Here is a 25,743-nt window from a genome sequence, read left to right as displayed (position 1 = left end):
TTGTCCAAACTGGCTTTGAATCTTCCCAGAATCTCGGTGAACCACAGTGACCTGGCCAAGTGGTCTTGCGCAGGGACTGTGGGTGGAGGTGACACGTTGAGACCATGCAGGGAGGAAAACGAAGCTCTTGCACATCCCTGTGCCTTGGCCTTGGTTATGGAGGTTTATTTGAGTGGTGCAGTCTGGTGACACTGTGGCGTAGGGATCTCGTAAAATCATCTGATACAGTAAGAATTTGGCAGTTTTCATGATGGCTTCGTCTGCTGAAACCCAACTTTGTATTGGCACAGCTGCCAGAGTCCACATGTGTGTTGGTAAAGGATACCTGGCTATGAAGCAGTGTGATAGCAATGAGTTACCTTAGTTACTGTTTCTACGTGATTTAGAAACAATAGATATTTTCCTACCAACAGATTTGTGTTTGTAACTCTAGCTGATGGGAAGATCGAGTTGCATGCTTATCTTTTCAGGTATCACATGGTTCCATTTTCTGAAGAGGAAAGGGAAAAATATTTACCATAAATAGTCTACTCTTACTGTTAAGCTCCTAGTTTGGAAATTCCCAGCCTGCAGCTCTGTAAAAAGCCTGCTTTTGTTCTGTTTGTTTATTGCTTTTTCTCCTCTCCATTCCCTAACTTTTGTTGTTGCTGTTGTTGTTGGACTGCCAGTGATCGTAAATCTGTAGCCATTCGCTGATGTTTGTTGTGCCTTGATTTTGGTAGAAGCTGAGCCCATTTGTAGAACCAGGAAGCAATTTCCCTGAAATTGCTGTAATGGCAACTGGAGGACTTGGAGATCCCTGTGGTGCTTTGTGTGCCAGTGCTCAGCTTCCCCTCCTGACTGCTGAAGAACCGTGTTCTCCCATTCTGTCTTCCTTAAGGTCCTGAATGCAGGCTTATTCTGGCAAGGCCGGGTACAAGGCCAGGTATTCTGGCAAGATCAGGTACGCTAAGAAGGCCACGATATTTCCTGAATTTCTGCAGTGCATCCAACTTCAGAATTGGCAGTAGTAGGTGAAAAGAATAGTATCAAAAAGTATGCGCAGTAATAGGAATCTGGCTCTTGCAGTGATAAACATAACATAGGTTGTTTAGTGCAGGTGACCTACAAAACCAGGAGGGGTAGATTAGCCACACAAAGAAAAACAAGGAATAGAGGTAGCAAGATATTTCTGAACATTATAAGCAGCCACAGCTGCCTCTGAAAAATGATGTGATTTGGATCCTACTTTGAGTCTGACAGTAAACTCTGAATAATGAAAATACGTGATATTTCATGCTTAACAAACTCTGTGCATCTCAGTGCAGCTAGTAGGTGCGTGAGGAGCTATTGCTGCTACACCTGACTACAACTTTTCACCCAGGCTCTACTCTTTGGAAGAGTAGAATTTGACAAGTAAGTTAGTAATACGGGGCACCTTCTGACTTGATGAAATTTATGTACTTAATGACTGTTTACGCTCCAAGACCTGTGGAATTGTGGCATGCCTCAGCTAGACTGTACAAAAGTGCCTGTACATGCTTGAAATTAGTGTTTTCCTTTTGACAGGAGGTTGGACAAGGCAGCAAGGACTCCTTTGCTTTGCTGGGGAAAGCAGAACACTCCTTGAAAAAGGATTTCATTTTTGTGTTCTCTGCAATGGGACACCATTCTGCTGTTACCTCCCTGAACCAACTGCCCTTTCATCTTTTTTGGAAATTTGCCACATTGAGAAGGCACCTATGGGTGCAGGCCTTTGTTGCAGCTTGCTGTCAGATACTGTTTCAAATGTTGAAAGCTGAGCAGAAAGCTGTTTGGGCTCTAAGTGCAGCTCTTGATTCAAATGCTTCTTACGAGTTCCTGGTAGCATAGCATACACTTACAGCAGTGCTTTTATCTCTGCTACACGTGGGCTCAGCATCTAAGCAGTCCTAAAATACCTACTGGACCATCCGCTGCTAAATTGCCTCGGGGGCTTGTTGTGTTGTTTTATTTTGTGCGTAATGCCATCTTGTCCACATGCACTACGGGGATCACCTTCCAAAAGCATGACTATTTCTCGTGGTGTGGGTAGAACACGGGAGGCTGTTCCTGCTTCCTTTGTGTAGGCTGTAGCTCCTTTTTGCTTTGACATTGTAAGAGCGACTAAAGGCAGACTACATCGTAATGTATTATGGGATGTGCCTCTCTAAGTGACTTACCTGAGATGAAGTAGTTGAACAGGTTTCCAATGTCAACAGTCACGTCTGGGAGCTTTGCAGGAGCAGCAATTGGGTTGGCCATTGAAGCAGATTTGTGATTATGTGTTTATGAATGCCTCTCCCAGCTGCAAAACGGAGTACCGGAGGCTGTGTGACAGCGCTTGATGCTGATCAGGTACCTGCTTGGGGTGCCACTGGAGCAGTAAGGACAACCCAGAGATCATAATTTCACACAGGTGAAAACTAACAGCAAGGAAAAATACCAATGGGAGGATTGCCAGAAAGGTCACCGGTAAGCAGTGTGTCTCATGGACCTGGCATGTGGAGGAATTAATTTTCTTAAAGAACTTGTACAAAAAAAAAAAACACCTTTGGTAAAACATCACTGTTGTAAGAAGTACAGTAATCCCCTAGAAAACCAGGTGATCGTTGAATATGTATATAATCGAACAAGAAGGTGCTGATATTTGGGCAAAGAATTGCCGAGCTTAGGAGTTGACATTCACAAAGCTGATGAATTTGCTGTGTTTGTGGGTGCTGATTTTTGAGGATATTGTTCTCAAGTATTGTGGCTTTGTGACTTGTGACTGTGGCACAAGTACTAAAGCTTCCACCCATGAGTCTTACCACTAAAAGAAGTATCAGTGCCATAACCCCAGAAGATCCACCACCTTCTCCTTATCATGGAGTTACTAGGAGTTGGTTGCAGGGGCTTTCTGAGACTACCACATGTGCCCCAATTCATTGTCATAGTCAAAGGTGGATCACAATGTGCAGTTCACGAGTGCTGCTTGTGAGCACATATTGCTGTGTTTAGGGCTGTCCCCTTCACGGAGGCAGATGAAGTGTTAGACTTGGAAAGCGATTGGTTTTGTATTCAGACTGTGACCGAGGATCCTGTATCTGGCAGTGGCTATTACCTGTTCAGAAGCAATGTTTTAGTTTATTTTTTGTCTTACATTTTTGTGTAATAGAGTTTGGTGTGTACGTATAATTCAGATTTAGAAGAGCATAAGAGACAAGTGTACATACAAGCCTTCTGTACTCCTACGTAATGTAATGTGTGCCATCTAATGCATCGTGTGTGCTTCTGTATACATGCAAATACGTGCAGACACCTGCATGCGGAGGGCATAACAAACTTGCTTAAATTAGACAGCTATCTGTAGAAATTCTCAGAGGATTTGCAAGCATGAAATACAACTTCATAACAAAAGAATTCCAATACGCAGCACATTTAAGGACACCCGAAGCTTTTGTTTGTGTTCTGGTTGGTGGGGGTGATGCTCCTTTGGCTGAACAGGAGGGGCTTCGTGTTGCAAGTCCTGACACATTTCCTTTGGAAAGCTGCAGCTCTCATCGTGCCAGGTCACCTTTTAAATATTTCCTGTGTTCTTTTTGGAAATGGTCAGCAAGTGAAAGGAGAGAGGGCTTAACATGATGCATGTCTCGGTGTGCTGTTATCAGGACTCTGGGATCTGTTGTTTTAAGAGGCTATGAAAAATACGCAGAGAGCTTGTATTGTGGTGTATCTTTACATCATTTGCTTAATCTACCTCTCTTTATTAATGTTATGATTTTTATCACTGGGGAGAATATACTACATCGATGTTACAACAAAGTCAATTCCAGCTCACCGTATTGGTCTATATTCTCTCTATCCATCACCATCTGAATTTAGAGACTCAGGGAACAAGCTAGGTGTGAAGGGACCTCTGGAGGCTGTCTAGTGGAAGCCCCCCCTTGGACTAGCTTTCTCAGAGCCATGATCAGCTGAGTTCTGGAGATCTCCCAGGATGGGCACTCACATTCCTTGGGTTCCTGTTCCAGAGTTTGACCACTACCTAGCAATTTATTTATTTATTTATTTATTTTTGTCAGAATTTTTTATGTTGCAACTTGAGGTCCTTGCATCTGTCACTGTGCAACTCTGTCTTTCTTCACATGGTGGAAGACCAATAAAAACCACAAGCAGATGTCACTTCTCGTGGATGAACAAACCCACTCTTTCAGTCTCTCCTTGTATGCCACATGCTGCTGAATTTTTGTCCCTCACCTGTGCCACAGTTCTGGATTCGCTCCAAAAGCTGCAGAGATACAATTTGTTTCCAGCTGTGGGGTGGTAATAAGCACTTGTTCCAAGCAACAGCTGACAAGCTGGAAGTTATGCCACCTGGCAACTGCAGGAGAAGAGTGCATTTTATATGCAAAGATCTGATTTTTATTGAGATACCACAAGCCAGTATCTTGACTGGCTTGTTCTTTGCATTATGTCCTGCTGTTCTTACAGCTGATGAATGGCCTGCTACTCTGCACTCAGACAGCACGGTCTGTCTAAAGATGTTGAAGAAGAATGTTTGCTGTAGTAGAAAAACAGTGTTATCACAGATGGCTGTTGCTTTTTATTAATTACGTTAGAAAGGCATTAATCACTAAGCAATGGAAATAAACTTACTGGAAAGAAGTTGGTAAAATGTGGCAAATTATAAATGTCATCTTAAAATTGTGGCAATATGTATTTTGAAAAGGAAAGTGCTTACTATCCTTATCAAGCAATGGATTCTGATCTATTATATCACTTAAAGTTTGTCTAAGCATCTGGAATGACACGAGTTCCCTTTAATGTGAGAGCTAAACATGTTTCTTGAAAGACCTATTGTCTTTCAGAGTCATTTGACCTAATCTGGCAAATTTTCCTGTTTATTTAGAAAACATAGGCTACAATTGCCAGTTTTGTCATCCGATGACTAACACCAGTATAATATAAGAGAATATTGTGTAAACAGATCAGAAAGTGCGCACTTCAAAAGACTCAAGAAGGTGGTAAATACATGCAATTTGCTAAAGAAAACAGCTTAAACTATTTAAAGAAATATCTCTCTTCGATTTTTTGTCTCGATATCCTGACTCTCCTTTAGCTAGAGGAGTCGGGCAGCATCTTGGATTTTCTGAAAACCTGATGAAAGCTGAGTGTGCTGGAAGCCTCCTGCTTATCTCTGTTGCTCAAGAACTGTCATGAAAACCCAAGCTGATTTTCTTCTTGCCTCTACTCTGACAGAAAGCATAGTTTCGTAGGATATGTAAGCAATCAAGAGTCCCTAAGTAATCTGCTAGAAAATGCCAACGTAAGTGACTGAGAAAAATCTGTTGTAATGGTAACAGCTTTGGAGTTTTGCAGTTGATGAAGATTGTGGTACTCAGGACATTGGTATGCCGTGCTTAGGTCCTAAATGTTACTGCTTTAGAATAAATCTATCACTGAAATACAGTGATCTGAAGGGATTGGTTGGCATTTTTATTTATTTTGCATGTTACCTTAGTTAACTTCTTTGCTTCATTGCTGTGGAAGAACTGTTTTTGAACACTGAAACACTCCTCAGACCCGTGTAGCTCCTTTTGACGGGGGAGCGTTAGGAGCTCAGACACACCACTCGAGCTGCAGCCTGTTTTGAGAAGCAGAGCCCACACGCTGCTCTCACGTGTGACCCTGCTGTGACTGGTAGGGTTGTGCTGTGCTCTTCGTGCTGGTGGACGCAGCCTTCCTGTGCACAGCCAGCTATTTTGGGAGCTGAACAGCATGTGTGTGGGAGGGCAGAAAGCCACCTCTATGTGGTGATCTGATACTGCCTATTCTGAGAGAACACCTAGCTCTTCGTGTGAATTAGCTCTGCCATGTGTAGGATCGGCTGGGTGGCACTGCATAGGGACCCTGCTGCTTTTGCTGTTGGCACTCTCTTCAGAGCAAATGCACAGAGAGGAGAGATCAAAGAAGAAAAAGAAAATGGAGGGTATCTTCGCTCTTTGAGTTTCTCCTCTAGGAGCCCAAATTCCCTATCTTGAAATGATTGACAAGCTTGCCTCTGATTAAATCCTTTTCTTGGTTTTATATCTTAGCTTTATCTTTGGTTAGTTTTGCTTTTGAAGTTTCAGCTGAGCTGTGGAATACAAAGCTAGGATACAGCTCTGTTTCAGAAGAGTTATATCGTAGAAAACTTTAATAGATCACTTTGTCTTCAGGGAGATGCTTTGAAACTCATATCTTGATTGCTGTGGACGATCCCAGAGAGCAAATTAACAGATTAAAAGCTTGCTTTTTTGCATTGGGTTAGCCTAAAATCAACACAAGTATGAATGGTAACAGAAACTCTCAAAAAAACTATTGCCATTTGAGGGCTCCTTGTGGCAGAAGGTCAAGCACGATAGCTCTGCCCACTGCCCCCCCCCCCCCCAGATCTGATAGTTCCTATTTCAAAAACAGTTCAGCAAGTTGCATTCTTTCCTATCACTGTCATGATAGCCCGTCCATGCGGCGTGGGATTTCTTTGTAAACCAGCTCCCTGTCATGAGAACAAACGCACTGATCAGGTAGAGAGGAGAGCTAGCAGCACAGCATGTTCCTTGCCTGTGTTTCTCATACCTACCATGAACATGGCAGTTGTGGAGGCTGTGTTGGGATTTATTTTAGTTTATTTTACTTTATTTTAGTGAAGCTTGGGATTAGGATTGTTTCTTTGTGGAAAGATGCATTACCTATAACTCCGTTAGCGTGGCGTGGATTTGAAGATGTGGGTAAAAATGATTATGGTTCATTATGTTCAAATTACCCTGCTGTTGCTTAAAAGCCAAGCTCGTAAAGAGCAATAGTGGAGAGTAAATTGCTTCCTACTGTATTAAGGGATTCCATTATAATCACTGAGATGGCAGTGGTGGAGGAGTCTGAAAAAATGATCCTCGTGTTACGGAGACAGGTTTAAAATCTGTGCAACTTTCTAATGTCTATGTTTTCAGATGGTCTTTTTCCTTAGAAAAGAGCAAAATCTGTGGAGGTAATAAATGCACATGGTCATTTTCTGACCACAGAAACTCATTCTGCAAAGAAGCCCTCCAGCTGGATCATTCATTTCTCTGTTCACCAGGGAAAGTTTCCCAGTAGGGAGTTAGCAAGTGAATTTATTAAGTCTTGATCTTGGCTTCAAAGAGGAATTAAATGTTATCTTCTTGCCAAGAGAGATAAGCTTATTTTATGACAGTAGTCATTTAAGAAAAGGGAAAAACTTTTTTGTTTGTTTTAGCAAGGTTCCTGAGCCTGCAAGCCACCAGTCAGCATTGCTGACTCAGTGCAAGCCACCCTGGCAGGTGAATGTGACCCACACAAGCATCGTATGCTGCTAGGACATCCCACTCTAATATGTAATGTTATGAATACCTTGATTTAAGGAATTCCTTTTAAGGAATTATTTTTTCAAAAATAGTCTAAAATTAGAGAAGAGACTAATAAAGCGCTGGGAAATGAGTCTCAGGAAGCTGGCATTCTTACTTTGCGTCAGATGAGGCGCCAAAGCATGGTGGGTTTTGCTTTTTGTTTTTTTGTTTTGATGGGGGAGGTTGCCTGATTATGTATCAAGGCCATTTTGAAGTTAAAAGATGTTTCTCATTTTATTCAGAAAAGAAGACAATGAAGTGCAGGCATGATGTTGCAATGTTGCTTCTTAACAGAGAAGCCAAAATAACAGATTGTCATGAAGAATAATAGAGATCGTCTTGTGCAATAAGCGGAAATGATGACAAATTTGGCCCAAGTTGTTAGTCTGCCAATGATTAGAGAGAATGAAAGACGAAAAGAACTGTGTCAGAAAAAGCAAGGTGCATCACTTGCCATTTTGTATATGGATCACTTCATGTTGTTTTGGATATGTCCGGAGATGTGACGCACGAGATTAGACACGTAGATCAAAATGCTGTTCCCTATCAAATTCAGTTTATTGTGTGCTACTTTTTTTTGGAGCACAGGAAAATGTTAAATTACAGAAAAAATGCCTTGATACGCGATATATGATGCATTATATATCTGTATAATGTATGTTTTGATAAAAATATGATACAGCATTTTAATTACATGCAATAAAATGTATAGCATATGTATAAATTGAATATCATGTTCCAAGTCTGCTCCCACAGTACCACTGACAGGGCCTGAGGTGGAGGCTTCTGCAGGTCAGATCAGCATAAGCTTTTGTGTTGTGCGATCCATGCAAGCACTGTGCATCATTTATATTTCACTCATATTTGGATTTGGGGTTTGTATCTGTGATACCTTCAAAAAATCTGATGTAGGGTATGCAGAACCTGCTCTTCTGCCAGCTAAACAACAGATTTCTTTGCTCTTGATCCCCCTGTGTGTGGAGGCTGGTACTTGCATTGTCTGGGCTATCTTTGTATGTTATTTGACTTCACGTGTGACTTCCAGCTTCCAGGAAGATAATTATCAACCTGCTATAAATTTTGCGTGTATGTGTGATGGTTTGCTTGAGAGGGTCACAAAGGGTAGACAGGTGTACGTAACTGCAAAGGAGAAAAATTTCTGAAACGTAACTTTTTCTTGTCTGTGTGTGTGTACACACATACAGGCAAAGAACTTGTCTGGAATTGTTGCTATACCATGAAGTGGCTTGAGTCAGAGAACTGCAGCCCAACTTCTGGACAAAATTTGGAGATAGGAAAGATCCCTTCTCTTCAAACCTAAAGGAAGGGGGAATAAAAAGGAAATCTTACGTGCCTCAGATCATCAGTGGCAAATATTTGTTTAAAAAAAAAAAAAAAGATAACGACCACAGTTTTTAGTTTCTAGCAGTAAGGTTTTTTTTTCAACTATTAAAAAAGGTATTTCAGTTAGGTGCTTCATACCTCTTAAACAAAAGTTTTTAAAAATTTATCGAAAGTTTCTCGAAGCTGGCAGGATTAATATAATTTCTTGTAAAGCAACCATTGGTGGCTTTCTCAATTCTAATCTTGTACTTCAGGAGAGGTGCTACCTTATGTGGGTGTAAAGCATCACTCACAGCTTAAGAATAGACGAGACAGCAATTCTTTACTTCATTACTATGGTAACTGAATGTGTTCCCGTTTCAGGGTATGCAGTGTATGTGTTTAGAGCAAAGCTTCAGAGACGGATCCTCAAACTCCTTCTGTTCCTCTCAAACATTTAACACGCAAACCTGCGTCTCTTCTACTTTTTTTTTTTTTTTAAGATGATTTTATCCTTTCAGTGAGGTAAAGATTACCTGGTATGTGCTTTGCAATCCAAATTCTGCAGATTTTTGTCACAGGAACAAAATGAGCAAAGCGATTAAATGATGAAATTTGGTATTCCACTTCCAGGATCCTTCTGCAAGTCTTTTCCTCTCACCTCACCTCTGCTGAGCTCATTGCTGTGCCATCACCCCTTAGTAAACAGGGAATTGGATGCACTGGGACAAGGCAAGCCAAAACATCAAATACTGTAATTTAGATCTTAAACTTTCTTTGGCCTTTGATACAAAATCCTTTAGTAATTTGACCCATGCTAAAAAGAAGGATAACAGACACTTAGCAAGTTCATAATACGATTTTCCAAGAAAACATCCATCTGCAGGAAACACAGAAACAGAAAATAGGATATTGTTGCAGCTAGGTTGCCAGAGTTAGGACACGTGCATGTCAGGTCAGAAACATGTTACTTTAAAACTAGCTTTTAGATGGTGTGAATATGGCACCGACGATGAAGTCCTTTGCACTAACATTGTACACATCCGCAGTTGTTTTATAGGTGAGTTTTATAGTCAGTCAGATCTCGTTACTAAAATGATTAGTGGGGGGTGTGTGTATATATGGACGTTAATGATTTATGGTATTTTGCTGTGTGGAGTTTGGGATGTGGATGACTGGAATTTGTTTTGGCTGAGCTTTATCAGCTGAGGCAGATGACTTGCACTAGAAACAAGCACAGAATAGGCAGAAATAGTACACGGAGTGAAGAGAGAGCATAATCGTGCTATTCATTTAAGTGAAAGATGAATGTGCTGTGTCTCAGCTCCTTTCAGATTAAATATACTGAATTTATTAGGAAATCAATCTGTGTGTCCAAGCAGTGTACCAAGCAGTGGTACTACATGTATCCTTATGGGTGGAGGGCCCCAGAAAATGCATCTCCATGGTAAAATCCTGGCAAAGCTGGTCTTCATGTTGCCCTCTGTCAGAGCTATGTAACCTTTCCAACAATGCCTGCCGACTCCTGTCTCCTGTGCTAGGTCTTTTGAAAAGAGGCGACTGCTAACAGTGCTCCCCATGTCCCTTCTCTTCTGCTCACCAGTCGGTTCAGTACTGAGGCCGTGTCCACAGAAACTGCGCTCAGCAGGAGCAGCACTGTAAAGCAAAATGGTGTTGAGGAACCAGGACAAACATGAGATGCCTTTTGGGGGTCTGCTTTTGACCGGCTTGCCTCCTCTGGCTGTGATGTCCATTAGCAGTTGGAGTGCCTCTGAACTGGGATTCCAGTTCAGCTCCATGCAAACGAAGTGCGATTTATGCACGTCAGGGTCATGCAGGAATTAAAATTGAAGCATGGTAAATTTGGACTGGCAAAGTTGCTTCACAAGTGTGTTCACGATCCAAGTTCAGACATAACCATACATGCAAACTGAGTGCTCCTGCAGAAAAAAAGCAACAACAAAGCACCGTTCTGTTTGCTTTTAGAGTGAACTGCTTTGTGGTCCGAATGGAGCAGAGTATTTAAATATTGTTCCATTGCTTCAAGGAGATCTCATCAGTGGGCATATGCCAGGGTGTAGCTGGTGGCTGATGGCCTCTGATAAGAAACTTGCTTAAGATAAGGATCAGGGTTTGATGGCAGTTCACTTTAACTACTGGTTACTGGTTCACTAGCTGGTGATTAATGCAGAATCATTGAAAGCCATTCACCCAGTCCAGCACTCTTTAATGTTACTGGAACGCCTGTACGCTTTGCAACAAGTAAAAAGGGAAAAATGAGTTGCCCAAAGAAAGGGTTTGGTTGTTCACCACACCCCCAAAACAAAACAAAAATCAAAAGCTTCTGAGATTTGTTCTTCTTTGGACTGCATCAGATCCCAGCATTTCAAAACTGTGAAAACCAAGAAATCGTGGATGTATTGTTTCGACATGCAAATGACTGTGACTCTGGTTTTCTGGTTTTGTTTGTTTTTTAAAGTTGAAAGTGGGCATTTAATATAGATCTGATGTAATTTTAACTGTTGTAACTGATGGAGTGCATGTGGGGCTTGAGAGACCCTTTCTGTGTCAGCGTCCCAGTGTGCCATGAGCCAGCAATTCACAGGTAACACCGCTTACCCATTACACCTGGTGGGGATGCTCCTAACCCTGACGATGTGAGATCAGCAGTTCTCATCCAGTGGATGTATAAGCCTGGTGTGAGATCTCCCCCCACCAAGATAGTCACGCATATCTCTACTAGCTCATGTCATGCGTTGTTTAAGAAGCAGTGTGCTGTATCTGTGCGTTTGGTTTCCAGACTGAAATGCCAACACATGGGACATGGTTGGTGGTGGGGCACTGTGATAGATTCTGTTGTGGCTGTTTATGGCTCTATGAAGTAACACCAATGCTTTCTGTACCTGGGACATCTCAATTTCTGTAACCAATGTCCCCTTGAAGGCCCCTAAACTGCATGAAAATGTTTTAACAGCTAGGATTATTTTATTTGGTTGGTCTTGTCAAATTCCTTGGGAGTAGAAAATTCACCAACAGTTTCAGCATAGAACAGGTCATTCTGTTTTTGTTGTTTTTATGGGAATGTTTTACGTGTTGCTCTCTGCACCCTCTCACAGCCCTCCAGGTACCCTGAACCCTCCTAACACTTGTTTTCAGTACTAGGGAAAAAATGCAGGAAAGGATTCAAAGTGTTTTGTGCTTGCTGGCTCATAACTGTGGGCTCTGATTCACGAAGATTTAATCTGTAGGTGCATTTCAGTACCAGCTAGCCCACTCATAAGGCATGCACCTTCATGTCTTGGGTTTGGATGGTCTTAGGAGCCAACTGCAGGTTAGGAGTGGACATCCCTTTAAAACGAGACCGAATGAACTTTAAGGGAATGGGAAGCTTTTAATTGGGCTTAAGCAGTTTCTTAGCTATTGCACTGTATTATGTTCAGTATACCTCAAATGGAAATGCTCGTTCTGTGCTTTGTGGCTTTTTGTTTTTTAAATACAGGATACAGGCACGGGGCGGCTGCATGCTGCAGGGTTTGCTCTGCTTAATCTTCCTGGTTGTGGCCTAAGAAATGAGGACAGGCTTTTTTGTGTTCTTTTTTTTTTTTTTCTTTAGATGCTATATTGAGCTGGAGGCAGCCAGCCAAAACAGGTTTAATTAGAGGAAGTCCTTACTGCTGCTAACTTCTTATTTGCGTGTTATTACATCAAAAGTTGCAGCTGTGACTCTGAGAAAGGGGAGGCTCTTACAGCTCTTCTTGCCTTCAGCCTCAGGGCACTGGAATCAGTGTACCTTTAGGGTGCAGTCTGGCATCCTGCCTCACTATCACATCACACCCCTACAGCTCACACTCCACTGCCACACAGAGTGAAGTTATCTGGGTGTACAGGGTTCATTAAGGATACGTCTGTGACTAACCCTGACCAGGGCATTGTTCTGGACATCCCCATGAAGTATATTAGAAACACTGACATAAGTTCCCATGGCATGCAGCTCGGAAAGTATGCAAGTTAGCTGCTGCATCTACTGAACGCTCTTTGATCATTAATTCTCATTTTGAATGACTAAACATCAAATTTGATACATCACAGCATGGTTTAAATACAAATATAGGCAGAGGTTGCGGTATGAAATGTTGCTTAATGAACAGTGGAATTGGTTTAGGTTATTTACAAATATTTTGTTGACCTAAATGTTTAGGAGGGGTATTAGTGATGGTCTAATCTGCTATAGATCACCTGAGTAAAAACAAAGGACTGCATTACCAGTGTCTTGGTTAAACTGGGAATTTGGGTTCTGCTTTGTGATTCTGTGAAAATACCTTACAGTGTATGAAACAGCATTTATGGCACATACTGTTCTCGCCTTTTTAATGAATGGTTTCCTTACCTCCCTTCCAGAAAAGACGACGGCGCATTGACCGAAGCATGATCGGGGAGCCAACAAACTTTGTTCACACAGCTCACGTAGGATCAGGAGACCTATTCAGTGGAATGAATTCGGTAAGCATCTGTGGATGAAGAATATTTCATTTTAGGGTACAGGATCGTTGTATATATACTGTATTACTAACGCAATAAAGAGTGATTCTCCACTGAGTTACAAGACTGGGGCTCTGCAGTGTAAAACTGTAGAACAACCAGTCAGTGTCTTAATTCCAAGCCTTAGCTGCTTGCATTCCATGTTACAGAAAACCATATAAAAAAATCCTGTGGTTTTGACAATATATAGCGGAGGCTGTATAAATTGGGAAGGCTGTGTGTAGAATACCTGTGAAAAATTTGTTCTGATGGCACGTGTGAACTAATACAGTGGTAAATTATGAAATGTATTAGAGTACATCAGAAAAAACGATATTTTAAATGTCTTATAACTCAGACTAGATTTCCTATCTTAAATGTTTTTAAATATTTTAAATATGGTTTATGTGAAATTATAGTTTACCTTATTTTATGGTACATAGAAATATTTTTGTGCCACCTTGTTGAGGTTTTCTATATTCTGTAAACCTATTTGCACTCAGAATTATTTCCAGAGCAAGTGATGATGTCACAAGCAGGGTTTGTGGCTTCCTGTAGATGATAGGAGCAATAAAGTTTTTTTGTCTCTCTGAAAGTGAGAAACAGAGACTAAGCTTATAAGAATAGATGTCTTGTTCAACTGTGTTTTATATGAAACACCAATCTACTTATAAGGCCAACAATTGTAATCTGAGAAAAGGGTGGTGTTTAGATACTGAATAGAAATATTTCTTAACTTTATTAATCCCTTATAAAGGAAAAACTTGTTATCAGTTGGTGGATGTTAGCAAAGGGGAAGAACAACTTCTGCCAGAGCTACCAAAATGGAGAACAGAGCTGCAGAGGAAGAAGTCACTTTTAATGTAGGCAAGTGAGGTCACTTGCAGTTTCAACTATTTTGCAGCTTACTGAGTTCAGAAAAAAAAACAAAACATATATATATTTTTTATATTTATTTTATATATATAATATATATTTTATATATTATTTATATCTTTATATATATTGTGTATATTTATATATATATTGTATATATTTATATACAAAATATATATGTTTTTATTTTATATATATATATATATATATATATATATATAAAATTAAAAACTTGATAGCTGTTAGGGAAATGCAAAGCTAGGAAATTACAAAGAAATATGCTATCTTTTCCCTGAAACAACGTAATGGTTTAGAAGTAATTTGTAAGAAACCATCTGTATGCAAGCTGAATGGACTAACACGGTTTCAAATTGACAAAATTCAATTAAAGCTAATTATCTATTTAATGCAGTATACAGTATTAATATTTAAATATTTAATATTTAAAACCACTGTGAATTGAAATGAGCAAGTGATCGGTTTTTCTTCTTATTTCTATTTTAAAGCATAGCTTTCTGTTTTGTAGACATTTGCTGTCTCCCCTGTGAGAACCTCTCTTATTCTCACAGCTGAACTGCCTCTTGGGAGGGTTGCGGTGATTGCCTGAAGCTTCACTCTTTCACCTCAGTCTTTCCCCCTGCTTGCCCTCACCTTTGCCTTGCATAATATTTAGTTTATCTCTAGATAGCTTTTAATCATTGCTGTCTCTACGTGGACTTTCTCATTTTGAACACTCATTACTGGATATCTCTTTATCCAAACTGAAAGAAAATAAGAGAATGTGCTGCATCATTGACCACAGTGGTAGTTTCTGATCCCAGATAGGAAGAGACTGTATGCAAAAAATAATCTTTAGAAGTACTAATCTCTAGTTTTTTAACATTGTCTATTTTCTTGCCTCTTCCTTGGTAATTTGCTGTGATAATATTGCATACAGTTTCCTTGTTCACTCTTCACAGTGTAAACTCCAAGGTCATGTCAGTGTTTCCATGTTTTTCTGCTGCTTAACTTTACAGTATGGAAATCATAATTCTTTGTGAGCCTCTTTGTGCCATCTCTTTTCTGAATATCTTAGGAGGACCTCCTGCAACTTCATTAACTTTTTCCCATATAAATTTGGTTCTTCATTCACTATCTGGTTGGTGCCTCTCTTCACCAGTGTTGGTACTTGATTTTATATCCTTACGCTTCTGAGGACAGCAGTGTCCTAATTACTAAATACTTAAATAAATACTGTCCTAAATACTTAATTTTTTTGCCTTCTCTGTTGAGAGCTTTCCTCCCTTGTCAAATGTGAACTTAAACAGTAGGAATCCTCTGTGAACTCTTACTTCTCCATTTCCAGCACTTTCTTACTTTTACCTTTGTATTACATGGCAAAGTCTCCCACTTCATTTTTCTGTCTTCCTACTCCTCGGTTTAGCCTTTGATTTCATGTATTCCTTATGTTTTGTAGTTTTTCTTTGTCTTCTTTCTCAAGGACCATCTGTGCTATTTCCTTGTTCTAAAAGGGAGGAGGAAAAAAAAAAGGAGGAAAGAGATTAATGAGATAGATAAACAGTACAGCAGATTGTATGATATTTAATTGGTGCAATCCGCTTCCCCTTCCAAAACCTTTAAATCCTTATCCTATCTAAATTAGACATAAGAGGGAAAAGAGCCATGCTGTTGTATGTTGTCAAAGGGAAGCAATAATGTCTTTGTGGAAAAAAAAAAAAAAGGCATTTCATTGTACTTGTTCGTGTAGCTCACACTGCCTCAAAAGGAGGTTGATTCAGAAAGAATACTACCTTGTAAGCCTGTGATTTAGACCTGCTTTTTGATCAGTTTTTAACACTATATATGTCTCACGAGAGAGAAATATATATATCATTTATATTACATATAAATAATAGACATATATAACATAGTTTTTAATATACAAAATTGCCACTGAGTTGTTCATACCGTCAAACTAAAATTTGCTGGGGTCCATTTCCCATATGTGCAACAGCCTCTGTGTTTTAGACTGGTAGCTCCTTATCCACTAGCAAAAACACCTATATGTGTGATCAAATACCAGAGAGACTTTTCCAATCTTTAGAAGAAGCACTCATAAAATCTACACTTTAGCCTTGGAGTTCATATTGATAGGCTCTTCTCTAAAGTTTTGAAGTGGTATAGGCAAGTTGTCAGGCTGGAAGCTGACATGTCCCAGAGGTGGTTTGCTAGCTGTTTCTGTAGAGGCAGCAGGTTTTGTTCAGATTAAATGGATTCAGTCCTTAAATTGTTCTTGGCAATACGTTAACATGTAAATTAGATATTTTCTGGAAAAAAAAAAAGGGTTACATAGAAATTCCTTTTGTTCGATGGCTAACGTGACATGCATAGTGAAGATCAGCTTGGTAAAATGTGAAAGTTTTCAAACACCACCCTATACATGTGGTTGTGCTCTTCCTCCATGCTTCCTTACAGAGCTTGTAGTCACTGGTGTCAGACCCACTAGAGCATTATCTCTGAACACTTAGCCCTGAAGAAAAATTTGAACATAGTATTGCTGCAGCTGCATCGCTTGCTTGGGGAAAGCACCAGGGTTGGGAAACAGTGTGCTGCTTAAGTGCATTAAAAAAAAATCAAACAAAAAAAATCAAATCTTTTGGTCAGCACTGCAATATGCTACATGTATTCTGTTGAAGACAAAGATCCCAAAATAGGCCTTTCTTCATGTTAATTTGAGAAACAGAATACAGGAAGGAATTATGCTGCTTCATTCTGTATGTGTGCGTATGTTTTGCTTTACTGTGGAAAAGATTACAGTTCTTTTGCCTTTGTAGATGGGGAAAATGTCATGCATGCTACTTAAACACATTTCTCCAGTGCTGTTTTAATTCAGTTTCTAGTGATGCTTTGAGGTCTCTGTGATGGAGCATACGTGAAGTAGTTGTAAGTGGTGCCCTACAGGCACAGGTTTCTTGCTGAAAGTTCAGTTTCAGAAGATGTAGCCTTAAATGTGTATTTTACCTTGTGCTCATTGTGTACTTGTTTTTTATGCTCTGGGGTGCAGACAGGAAAAGACCAAGCCTTTTAAGGTTGGAGTTTTCTTCCTGCAGGCATGAGATGAAGATAATCTTGACTGGTGCAGCACAAGCAGGAAAGGTCTATGGAGTCTCTTTCTTTTTGTTGATAGAAGTAATGAAAGCCATGGAGAGATGTGCATGTGCCGGGGCGAGAAGGATGATCTAATCTATCTACTGGCATCAGGCTACAAATGCCTTGAAATAAGCTGTTTCCAGAGAAATTGGTAGACTCAGTATGATTTTAAAAAATGAATGCCCTGCAAGTTAAAGGAATAATATCAGTTAAATAAAGTGGGACATGCTTTAACATAAATAGATACATTTTCCACACACCAAAAGCTCCTGTTTGGTTTAAAAAGTATTATTTTAATTGTCTTGAGGTTAGCTGTATACTGCAGATATTATCCAGATATTTTTTAAACTTTCTATTATATTTTTAATATAATGGTGCTAACTTCACTGGTTTATCATACTTGGCAAAGAATGCTTTCCATATAACAAGCTGAATTACAGCTTGTCAGATGCAGTGGAGTTGGACACCAGTACAAGATTTGATGAATTTTCTTGAGTAATCAAGTGGCTCAGTGAACGCCTGAATCAGCCAGTTTTCTTTGGGAGAGAGGAAAAACTTCTGCATCAGCACCAGTTCTTCCATCTCTCCTGCTGAGCTGCCTGCAGAACTGAAAATTCCAGCAAGCCTATGCTGCATATGTCCTCATGCAAAAGTAATGTAGCTTTAATGGTAAAACTTGAAAACCAAACCAAAAAGAAAACTGGAAGCAAGACTACACTGTATGTAGTTCACTTCTAACTGCCTTTCTTGTTTTCTTTGCCCCACTTTCCCTTCTGTTTCCAGGTGAGCTCAATTCAGAACCAAATGCAGTCCAAGGGAGGCTATGGTGGTGGCATGTCTGCAAACGTTCAGATGCAACTTGTAGATACAAAGGCAGGATAGCCTTGGGGATATCTTTCCAGTAAGTATTCCACTCTACTCTTTAGACATTGTTTTAGATTAGCAAGGAAGGATCTCTCTACATATCATAATTAGCTCCCTATAAATGGCTGTGTGCCATATGATGCATAATTTTAAAATGCACTTATGTTATTAAAAGGTCAATATCATGTAAATATATTAATTTTTCTTTATGTAATGAACAAAAGATTGTCTTGACTGCATCAATCTGTTCTTATCTGTCCTTTTTAAGTAAAGTTAACTGTATAGCAGATCATAGAAGTATTTTGTAACCTGGTTAGAGTACCGTATTTTGCTACAATTTTTCCATTTAATTAGTCGCAGAATGTGTAGTGTTAAATCAGTGAATAGTAATGTTATGGTAGGAAAATGGTTGCTCAAAATGTTCAAAACTCATTAAAATGTGTTTTCTGTGTTCCAGGTTTATGTGAGTTCCTGTATCTTCTTACCTGTGTCCCTTCTTTTGCCTTGGTGACTGCTTTCTGTGTTCATGACAAGAGAGAATTGATGGCTTATTGTTCACCCTTTGTGATTACTCCAGTGAAAAGTTTCTGTTCTGCTCTGATGATGCCATTTTTCAGATTGGTCCGACCGTGCCTTTCGGTGGCATGCACACATTGGCCTCTACCAGTACCATGGACATAGAGCTGTTAGGATTATTTTTAGGTTTTGCTTGTTTGTTTTAAGGCAAATGAAAGCACCAACCTTAGCTTCCTTCATCTCTCACAAATACTAATGCACAGCATTTTGTTGCTCTTTATTCTTGAAGTCTTTTCTCCACTCACATAATTTAGAAATGAGCGAGTTTTCATTAATGTTTTTAGTCTCCCATTGTTCATATCCATTTTTGAAAGGTCTTGGACCTGCAAGCACAAATGATTATTTCATACAAAATCAGCAGAGTAGATGACCGCATGCTTTGTGAGGTTGCTTTGTATGGTGGCCCGTTTGGTGCCAGAAAAAAAAAAAAATCGCTTACTGCAGACTGATGATACTGTTGCTGGTGAAAATTTTTGCTGTGGCACCAAGTAATGCCTGTTTCTGAAAAAGGACGTGTAACTTTTAGCTGCTTCAGAGTTATGTCTTTATTTTAGTTTTTATCCAACTGGTCTTGAAATAATAAAGAGAGAGCTTGCATTCATAAGGCATTTGTTGTAAATGTTCAGTATATTTATTTTGAAAGAACTGACCTTGAGGCTGTAAACCAGTGTAGTACCGTATCTAAGTGTTGTGGAAGCGCTTTAGTCTATTTAAAAAAAAAAAAAAAAAAGGCAACATGTTTGGCTGCTTCTTTTTCTTTTTACAGTTTTTCTTAATTTTAGGCTGTATGGTCATTTCCAGTAGCAGCATGTCAGACTGCCTGCAATATTAGCTGAAAAGTTTAGTAGACCTCTCTAAGTAGTTGGCAGTTTCTGTGTACTAAATATTTAGGGGCCATGGAAGTTGCTAAGAGCAACATACTAATCTGGCAGAACAGATGCCAGTGAAAACAACATACAGGGTGACTTTTTACTAAGTTGGTAAAAAGCCTTTTGCTCAGGTTCCAAAGCATGTTTCTTTCACACGTTGTGAAACTTGTATTTTAATATTGCACTGTTTTCAGATTATCTCTGTAAATGGTCTTTTTTTCTCCTTGTTGGTGGTTTGAAACAAGTCAATGATTTCAGTCCTGGTTGAGTTAGGTTTTTATGCAAAAAAATCATCCTAACAAGGCATAACTGAGCCTAGTGAGATCCATTTTTATACATAAACACGCATGTGTCCATATAGATTGCTGTCATAAATTATTCTTTATTCTTTTTCCATACTTTTTCTGATTTCACATTGCAACAGCTGTCAGATTGATTTGAACATGTATGAACCTACATACTCTTCTCTCAGTTCACAAACACCACACCAAATACAGGGCCTTGGAGGTAGTTCGCCTTCCCCGAGTTGTATTTTTGTGGTAGCTGTCAATTATCTGGTTGAATAGCTCCAGGTAGGCAGGTTAGTCTTCACTGATGAAGGTACTGATTCATAACAACACAAGATCAAGATGTTTGGTTGTCTGGGTGCATGAACACATGGCAATGCAGTAATTTTTGGGGATCAGCGTTACCAATGCCACTTTATCGATAAGTCTTAAATATACCATAATTAGAAAATAATTTGAATTTTGCCATTGGTAACAGCAGCTTAAATTTGCTTGCCAAAACTATCTTGCACTTGTTAAAATGTTTTCAGCTCAATAGCCAGAAAAATGAAATTGACATATTTTTATAACAGACATACTTTTTTTGTACATTGTGTTCATTCTTGAATAAAGTCAGTTCAGTGTTGGCTTGTAGATATTAAAAGGAAAGTATTGACTTTGATTCAATAAATGTTTTCTTTCAGTTGGTGGCCTACCCTTTTCTTTTTCATAAGCTACATTTGCATTAGAAAAACAACTGCAGCCTACAGACAAATTTGTGGTGAAAATTCTCTGAAAAGTAACTTGGTAGTATGAGTAATAAGTAATTTACAGGGCTGAGGTTTTTTTCATGTCACTTGACCCTATTGTTGCCAAGTATATTAAACCATAATTTTATTAGTAGTTTTGTTTCATTGATTTAGTGTGTATACCAAAGTTGTCTTCAAGGATCTCAGAGAGGTTTCCCAATAAGAAGTAAATTGGAAGTCTTCATAAACAGGATTTCTTTCCTTTTGACTACAAGTGGTATGTGTGTTTCTCCACTGTGACACGGATTATTTTACTGTAGTGATCAGTAGAAAACTAACTATACACCTGATCATAATAACATGCACATCTGCATTAAGTATGCCAGCAAGGCACAGTGTTGTCTACTCTGTATTTCTTTCAATACATTCACTTTTTATATTTGACAACCTTAAAGTTAATTCCATAAGCACTAATTTACTGCTTTAAATTTCATGCTAAGTTATTTTGAAGACTGATACTGAATTACCTACGTCATGGCAGGTTTTTGAAATTGCCAATTGATAAAAAAAAAAAAAAAAAAGTATTTCTGAAGGGAATGAAAGATAAAACCATGAGATAATGATCAACTAGAATGTTCTCTTTTTAGCTTTTTAATAATTAAGGTTACTAAAAGCTTAGATTTTTGAAGCCTAGTACTGCCTACAAAGGTTTGTCTTGAAAAGTAGGTGTTTTTAATGTGTCCTCTTAAGGGAGCTGGCCTGTGCACAATTAGTCCTTGCTCTGTTGAGCTGACTGAAGCAGTTATATGAGTCTGTTCATCCCTTGTGTCTTTTTTTAAATGAGAAGATGCTGCATTAACAGCCAGGTCTCTGAATAAAGTCCTGGGCCCAACAAGCACTGTACTCTGCAGTGTTGTGATAAACCTCCTCAAAACAACCAAAACGTTCTAAGCCAACACCACACTACCCCTCAAAAAATCAACTCTTAGATTCAGAAATCTTGTCTACAAGGTGACACATTCTCACCAAGTACAATACATGCATCATTGCAGCACAGTTACCTTGAGCACCACAGTGCTCCTGGTCTCTTTTCCTTGGGGGTGGAGGGTGGAGAAATGGGGGGAAGGCAATTAATCCATTGATATTTGAAGTCTACTTTTTAAAGCTATTACTGTTTATTTGGTGCATGCATGTGAATAGGGCACCTTAACAATGAAGAGAAAGTGATTTTTGACCTTCATAAGGTAGGTCTGTCTGCACCTTATTGTTTTTCCCAATCACCGCCTTCTTGGAAGTTAACCATTCGTGTTGCTCAAAAAATTTGCTCAAAAAAAAAAAAAATCATGAATTGACCGTGTTTTCTGTCTTTTTATGCCTTTAAGAAAAGAAAGAAAAAAAAAAGTACTGTCTCATGCCGTAACTATTGGGAAGTAATATTTTGGTTATTTTGGTTTACCAAAAAAGAGTATTTTTATTTTTTTATTTTTTTGAACCAACTAAATGGAAGGGGCTCAAGCAGTACACATTCACGCAGATCAAAAGCTTTTGGTGGTGATTGCAGGCAAATGACTGTGATCCCAGATTAGGGTGTTTTGGATTATTGCATTTATTTGAAAATCAGCCATAAAATTCCAAATCCTTATTCCATATCCCTTTTTCTATTTTGCGACTTATTACAGGAAAGTATGCACCATTTGATTATTCTTTAACATTTTCTTATTCCTTAAAAACAGTTCTTAACACAATGGAATGATGACATCTAGGCTAAATTTCAGGCGTTGTGGTATAATGCAATTCTGTGAGAACAGACAGTTACATCAGTACACAAACAAATTTCAGAGTAAAATGTGTTCTATGTATGTACATTCTAAAATGTATTTGGGATAAGGATTTGAGGCTTTTGAATTAAGTCTATAAAAACATGCAGGTTGCAGCTACCAGCTAAAATTTGCCTAAAAAACCATTTTACTAAAGGTAAAGGTTCTTGTCTTAAGTAACTTTAGGGTATAAAATGAGAATCAGAACAAAACTGGTTTATTTCTGAAAGAGGTATGTTCACCTGCTTAGCGGAGACTGATGGCATGCGCAGCATGTGCCGCCGGGAAGCCAAGACGTGTTCAGCGATGGAATTGCCAAGCCAAGAGTAAGAGTCCCCAGAATGAGACTTAATGGAAATGTAACCTTTTCCTACAGGTAGCAGTCCGGGTGTCAAAGTAACAGTAGATAAATTTTCTGTCATTCTTTCAATGCTTACTGTTAGCTGGTTAGGAGAGATTTCTGTGGGTAGACACAGTAAGCTAATGTAACCGATGGTCATCGTGAACTTGGAGAAGTTACTCTCGTTAAGTGCAGGCTGCATTGCTTGACTCACTACTCTGAATATAAGACTGTCTAGTTCCTTGGAAATAAACAAAACACACAACCAGAGAAGCACAGTGAAACAACCTTGATGGATGTTCTATTGTATGCAGTAATAGCAGATACTAAAATAGTATTCTCGTGATCATATTTTAAAAGTCTGTGTAATGGAGAGGAATTTCGTTTGCTTTATATTATTTCAGAAGAAAATCCATTGACATACACTAACTAACAAAACAAAGAACTCCTACACGTTCACCGCCTCACTAAGCATTATTAAATCAGCTAAATGGATGCTTAAATAAATTATTTAAAGATATGCACCACTCAATAGCTTGTCAAATATTTAATTGTATTTAGCATCCCTAATGACAGTGTGCGAACATAACATATCCTTGACTGTATTTTCATTTACAGTTACTATAACATTACATTTACCGAAAATAGCATCCTAGCCAGTGATCAGTCCAAATACTTCAAATGTAAACCAGTAAAACTGCACAGGACTGGTCCCATCTACTTACACTCTGCCTGTGCCAGCACTGACGCTGATTTGGGTGCCCAGCTGACTGTACTGAGAACTCACATAGTAAGGGGTGTGCCAGGTTTTGGTTTTGCTTTCATTAATGGTTTAGTTTTAAACCAGATCAGCTTCTTGGCGCTTATGGAGAGTAAACCTAGAAGTGAGTGGCATGCGATCAGAACCTTTTTCGTTGTTGTTGTTTGCTTGCTTGTTTGTTTGTTGGGAGGAGATACGGAGAAAGGCAGCATTGATAGTTTAACCTGGCTGTGGAAAAGCATCCAGCTTTCTAAGGAAAATACACTGTTCAGCTGAGGGACAAAGCCTAGCCACAGCTGGACCTGTGAATGCTGCTCCTGAAGTTACTTCCACCTCTGGGATCCTTTATCTCCATGTACAAGGCTCACTGTAGGTTTGCCTGGGTTGTTCTGTTTGGTCTGGGGGCCAACTGCATATTGAAAACATTGCTAAATGGTCAACTGGATCATCACCAGCAACCTCAGGCAATATGATTTTCTCATTTCTACCATCAGTGCTAATTCTGTCTGTCATCACGGTGCAAGGAATGGCTTTCTGTCTTCATACACTCTAGCAGAAATAGTGAGTTCAAACCTCAGGTAGGTTACCTATTAAGCTCAGGAGGAAAAAACAAACAAACAAAAAAACTTGCTTACCTTGCTTACTTAAATATAACACAAAATAGTATGACCACATTTATGAACGATTGAACTGTCATGCAAAAGGCACAGTTTATTTGTTATAACATAGCTAGTCATGCATGTCATGGGGGCTTTTCATAGCACCATTGGATTGTCTAATTTTTTTTTCCAAAAATGTGGTGCTGTCTTTTTAGAGACATGAGAGTAAGAGAGCCTATTAACAGAGAAGTAGAGTGTTACCTTTACATTTGGCCTATCAGTTCTTTCACTTGAAGTGAATGCCTCACTTTTGGGATTTGGCATGTAGAAGACATTCCTGGCATGCTGTGACACAGCAGGGTTGGATATCGCTCTGATTTCCCAGGACTTCAACAAGGTATGCAAGGGTTGCGATAAGCTTCATTACTTGAATAGTGACCTTGAGTGGAGGAGATGTTTTAGCATGAAAATGAGCTACCCGCAGTGGATACATCATTTTTTCCTGAAAATGGTAAGGAGTAAGAAAGCATTAAATATTGATGTCCGTGTTCAGGGAGTGCTGTGGTTTTTCAGCGGTGCTCCGTGTCTCAGAGACACAGGCAGTTGTTTACTAGGAACGTGCTTTGTTTCTCCCATGCTACACCTTCAATGCCATGAAGAGGCTTTTTTCTTGTTTTTTTTAAGTCTCTCACCATTACATTGCCCTTGTAGGTTATAACTGGCACTATCTGCAAGGCAATACAAACTCATCTCACATTGGTGCATCTCTAGTGGGAGGCCCACCTGGATGACTGCTGTTGGTGCAAGCAGCCCTCCTGTGCCGCACAGGATCAGGGCTTTGTCTTTTCCACCTGCTGTTGTTCACCGTGGTCCCTCACCAAATGTGTGAGGCAGGCTGTTGTGCAAGGCCAGTTCCCAAAACACCACATCTAGGAGGAAGGTGTTACTTGGAACTGATTTTGAAGTCCTCAGGTTTCACGAATTGCAGCAACGCTAGGGAGATGGTTATTCTGAAACTTTTTTCCTTAGGAAATCATCTTTATAGTAGTAATAAAACATGCAAGGAGCCATAGCCCTTGGAGAGGAGTACACTTTCCAGGTGGTTAATACTAATGTACATTTTGGCACTCCGCAGCTTTTTCCACCTGTCACAATTTAACCTCCTGGAGCAGAAACAGTCATCTCCTGTGTATGGTGTACACATTAAGCAGCAGAGATAAAGTATGGATATGGGGGCGTTATGCAGCATTTCTATTCACATTCATAAAAGAAAAAAAATAGCATTTCAGAACATGTAATTAGGGAAGCAACAGTCACGTTGCAGCAAGCAACAGTACTGGTTTGGAGGGATGGAAGGTGGAAGGGGACAGATACTAAAGGTGGAAGAGTGAAAATACAGGAGGGTGAGTGGGGGAGGAGGGTAAACTTTGATAGGTGTCCAAGCGCTGTGCTCAGGCCAGTTCCCCGTGGTGCTCTTTTGAAGAAGGAGCTATTGGCGACAGCCACAAAACCAGAGCCCAGTGCAGCAAGGCTTTTCATTTTTCACTGTTTTAGGTAGTAGGTGCCAAGCCAGATACTCTTTTTGTAAATTGCAGCAGACGTTTGGTTTCCAGCTGGCAGTAGCAAGATCCATTAAAACATGGGTAGGAGCAGCCCAGGGGAGCAGGACTGCATA

The 25,743-nt window shown here is 39.5% G+C and overlaps 1 protein-coding gene across 1 annotated transcript in view; it reads left to right on the top strand.

The window, feature by feature from the left end:
- CDC42SE2 (CDC42 small effector 2) overlaps positions 1-20,506 on the top strand; it is a 32,786-nt gene extending 12,280 nt beyond the window's left edge. Inside the window, exons 2-4 of the mRNA XM_027446290.3 lie at positions 13,104-13,205; positions 18,012-18,129; positions 18,550-20,506. Of these exons, the coding sequence (XP_027302091.1) occupies positions 13,104-13,205; positions 18,012-18,110 (201 nt within the window). The 3' untranslated portion in view covers positions 18,111-18,129; positions 18,550-20,506. The remainder of the gene's footprint in view (positions 1-13,103; positions 13,206-18,011; positions 18,130-18,549) is intronic.
- Positions 20,507-25,743: the final 5,237 nt, after the last annotated feature.

Source organism: Anas platyrhynchos, chromosome Z, assembly GCF_047663525.1.
Source record: "Anas platyrhynchos isolate ZD024472 breed Pekin duck chromosome Z, IASCAAS_PekinDuck_T2T, whole genome shotgun sequence".
NCBI classification, from domain to species: domain Eukaryota; kingdom Metazoa; phylum Chordata; class Aves; order Anseriformes; family Anatidae; genus Anas; species Anas platyrhynchos.
The sequence above is the reverse complement of the archived record's forward strand: the minus strand, read 5'-3'. Positions and strand labels throughout refer to the sequence as shown.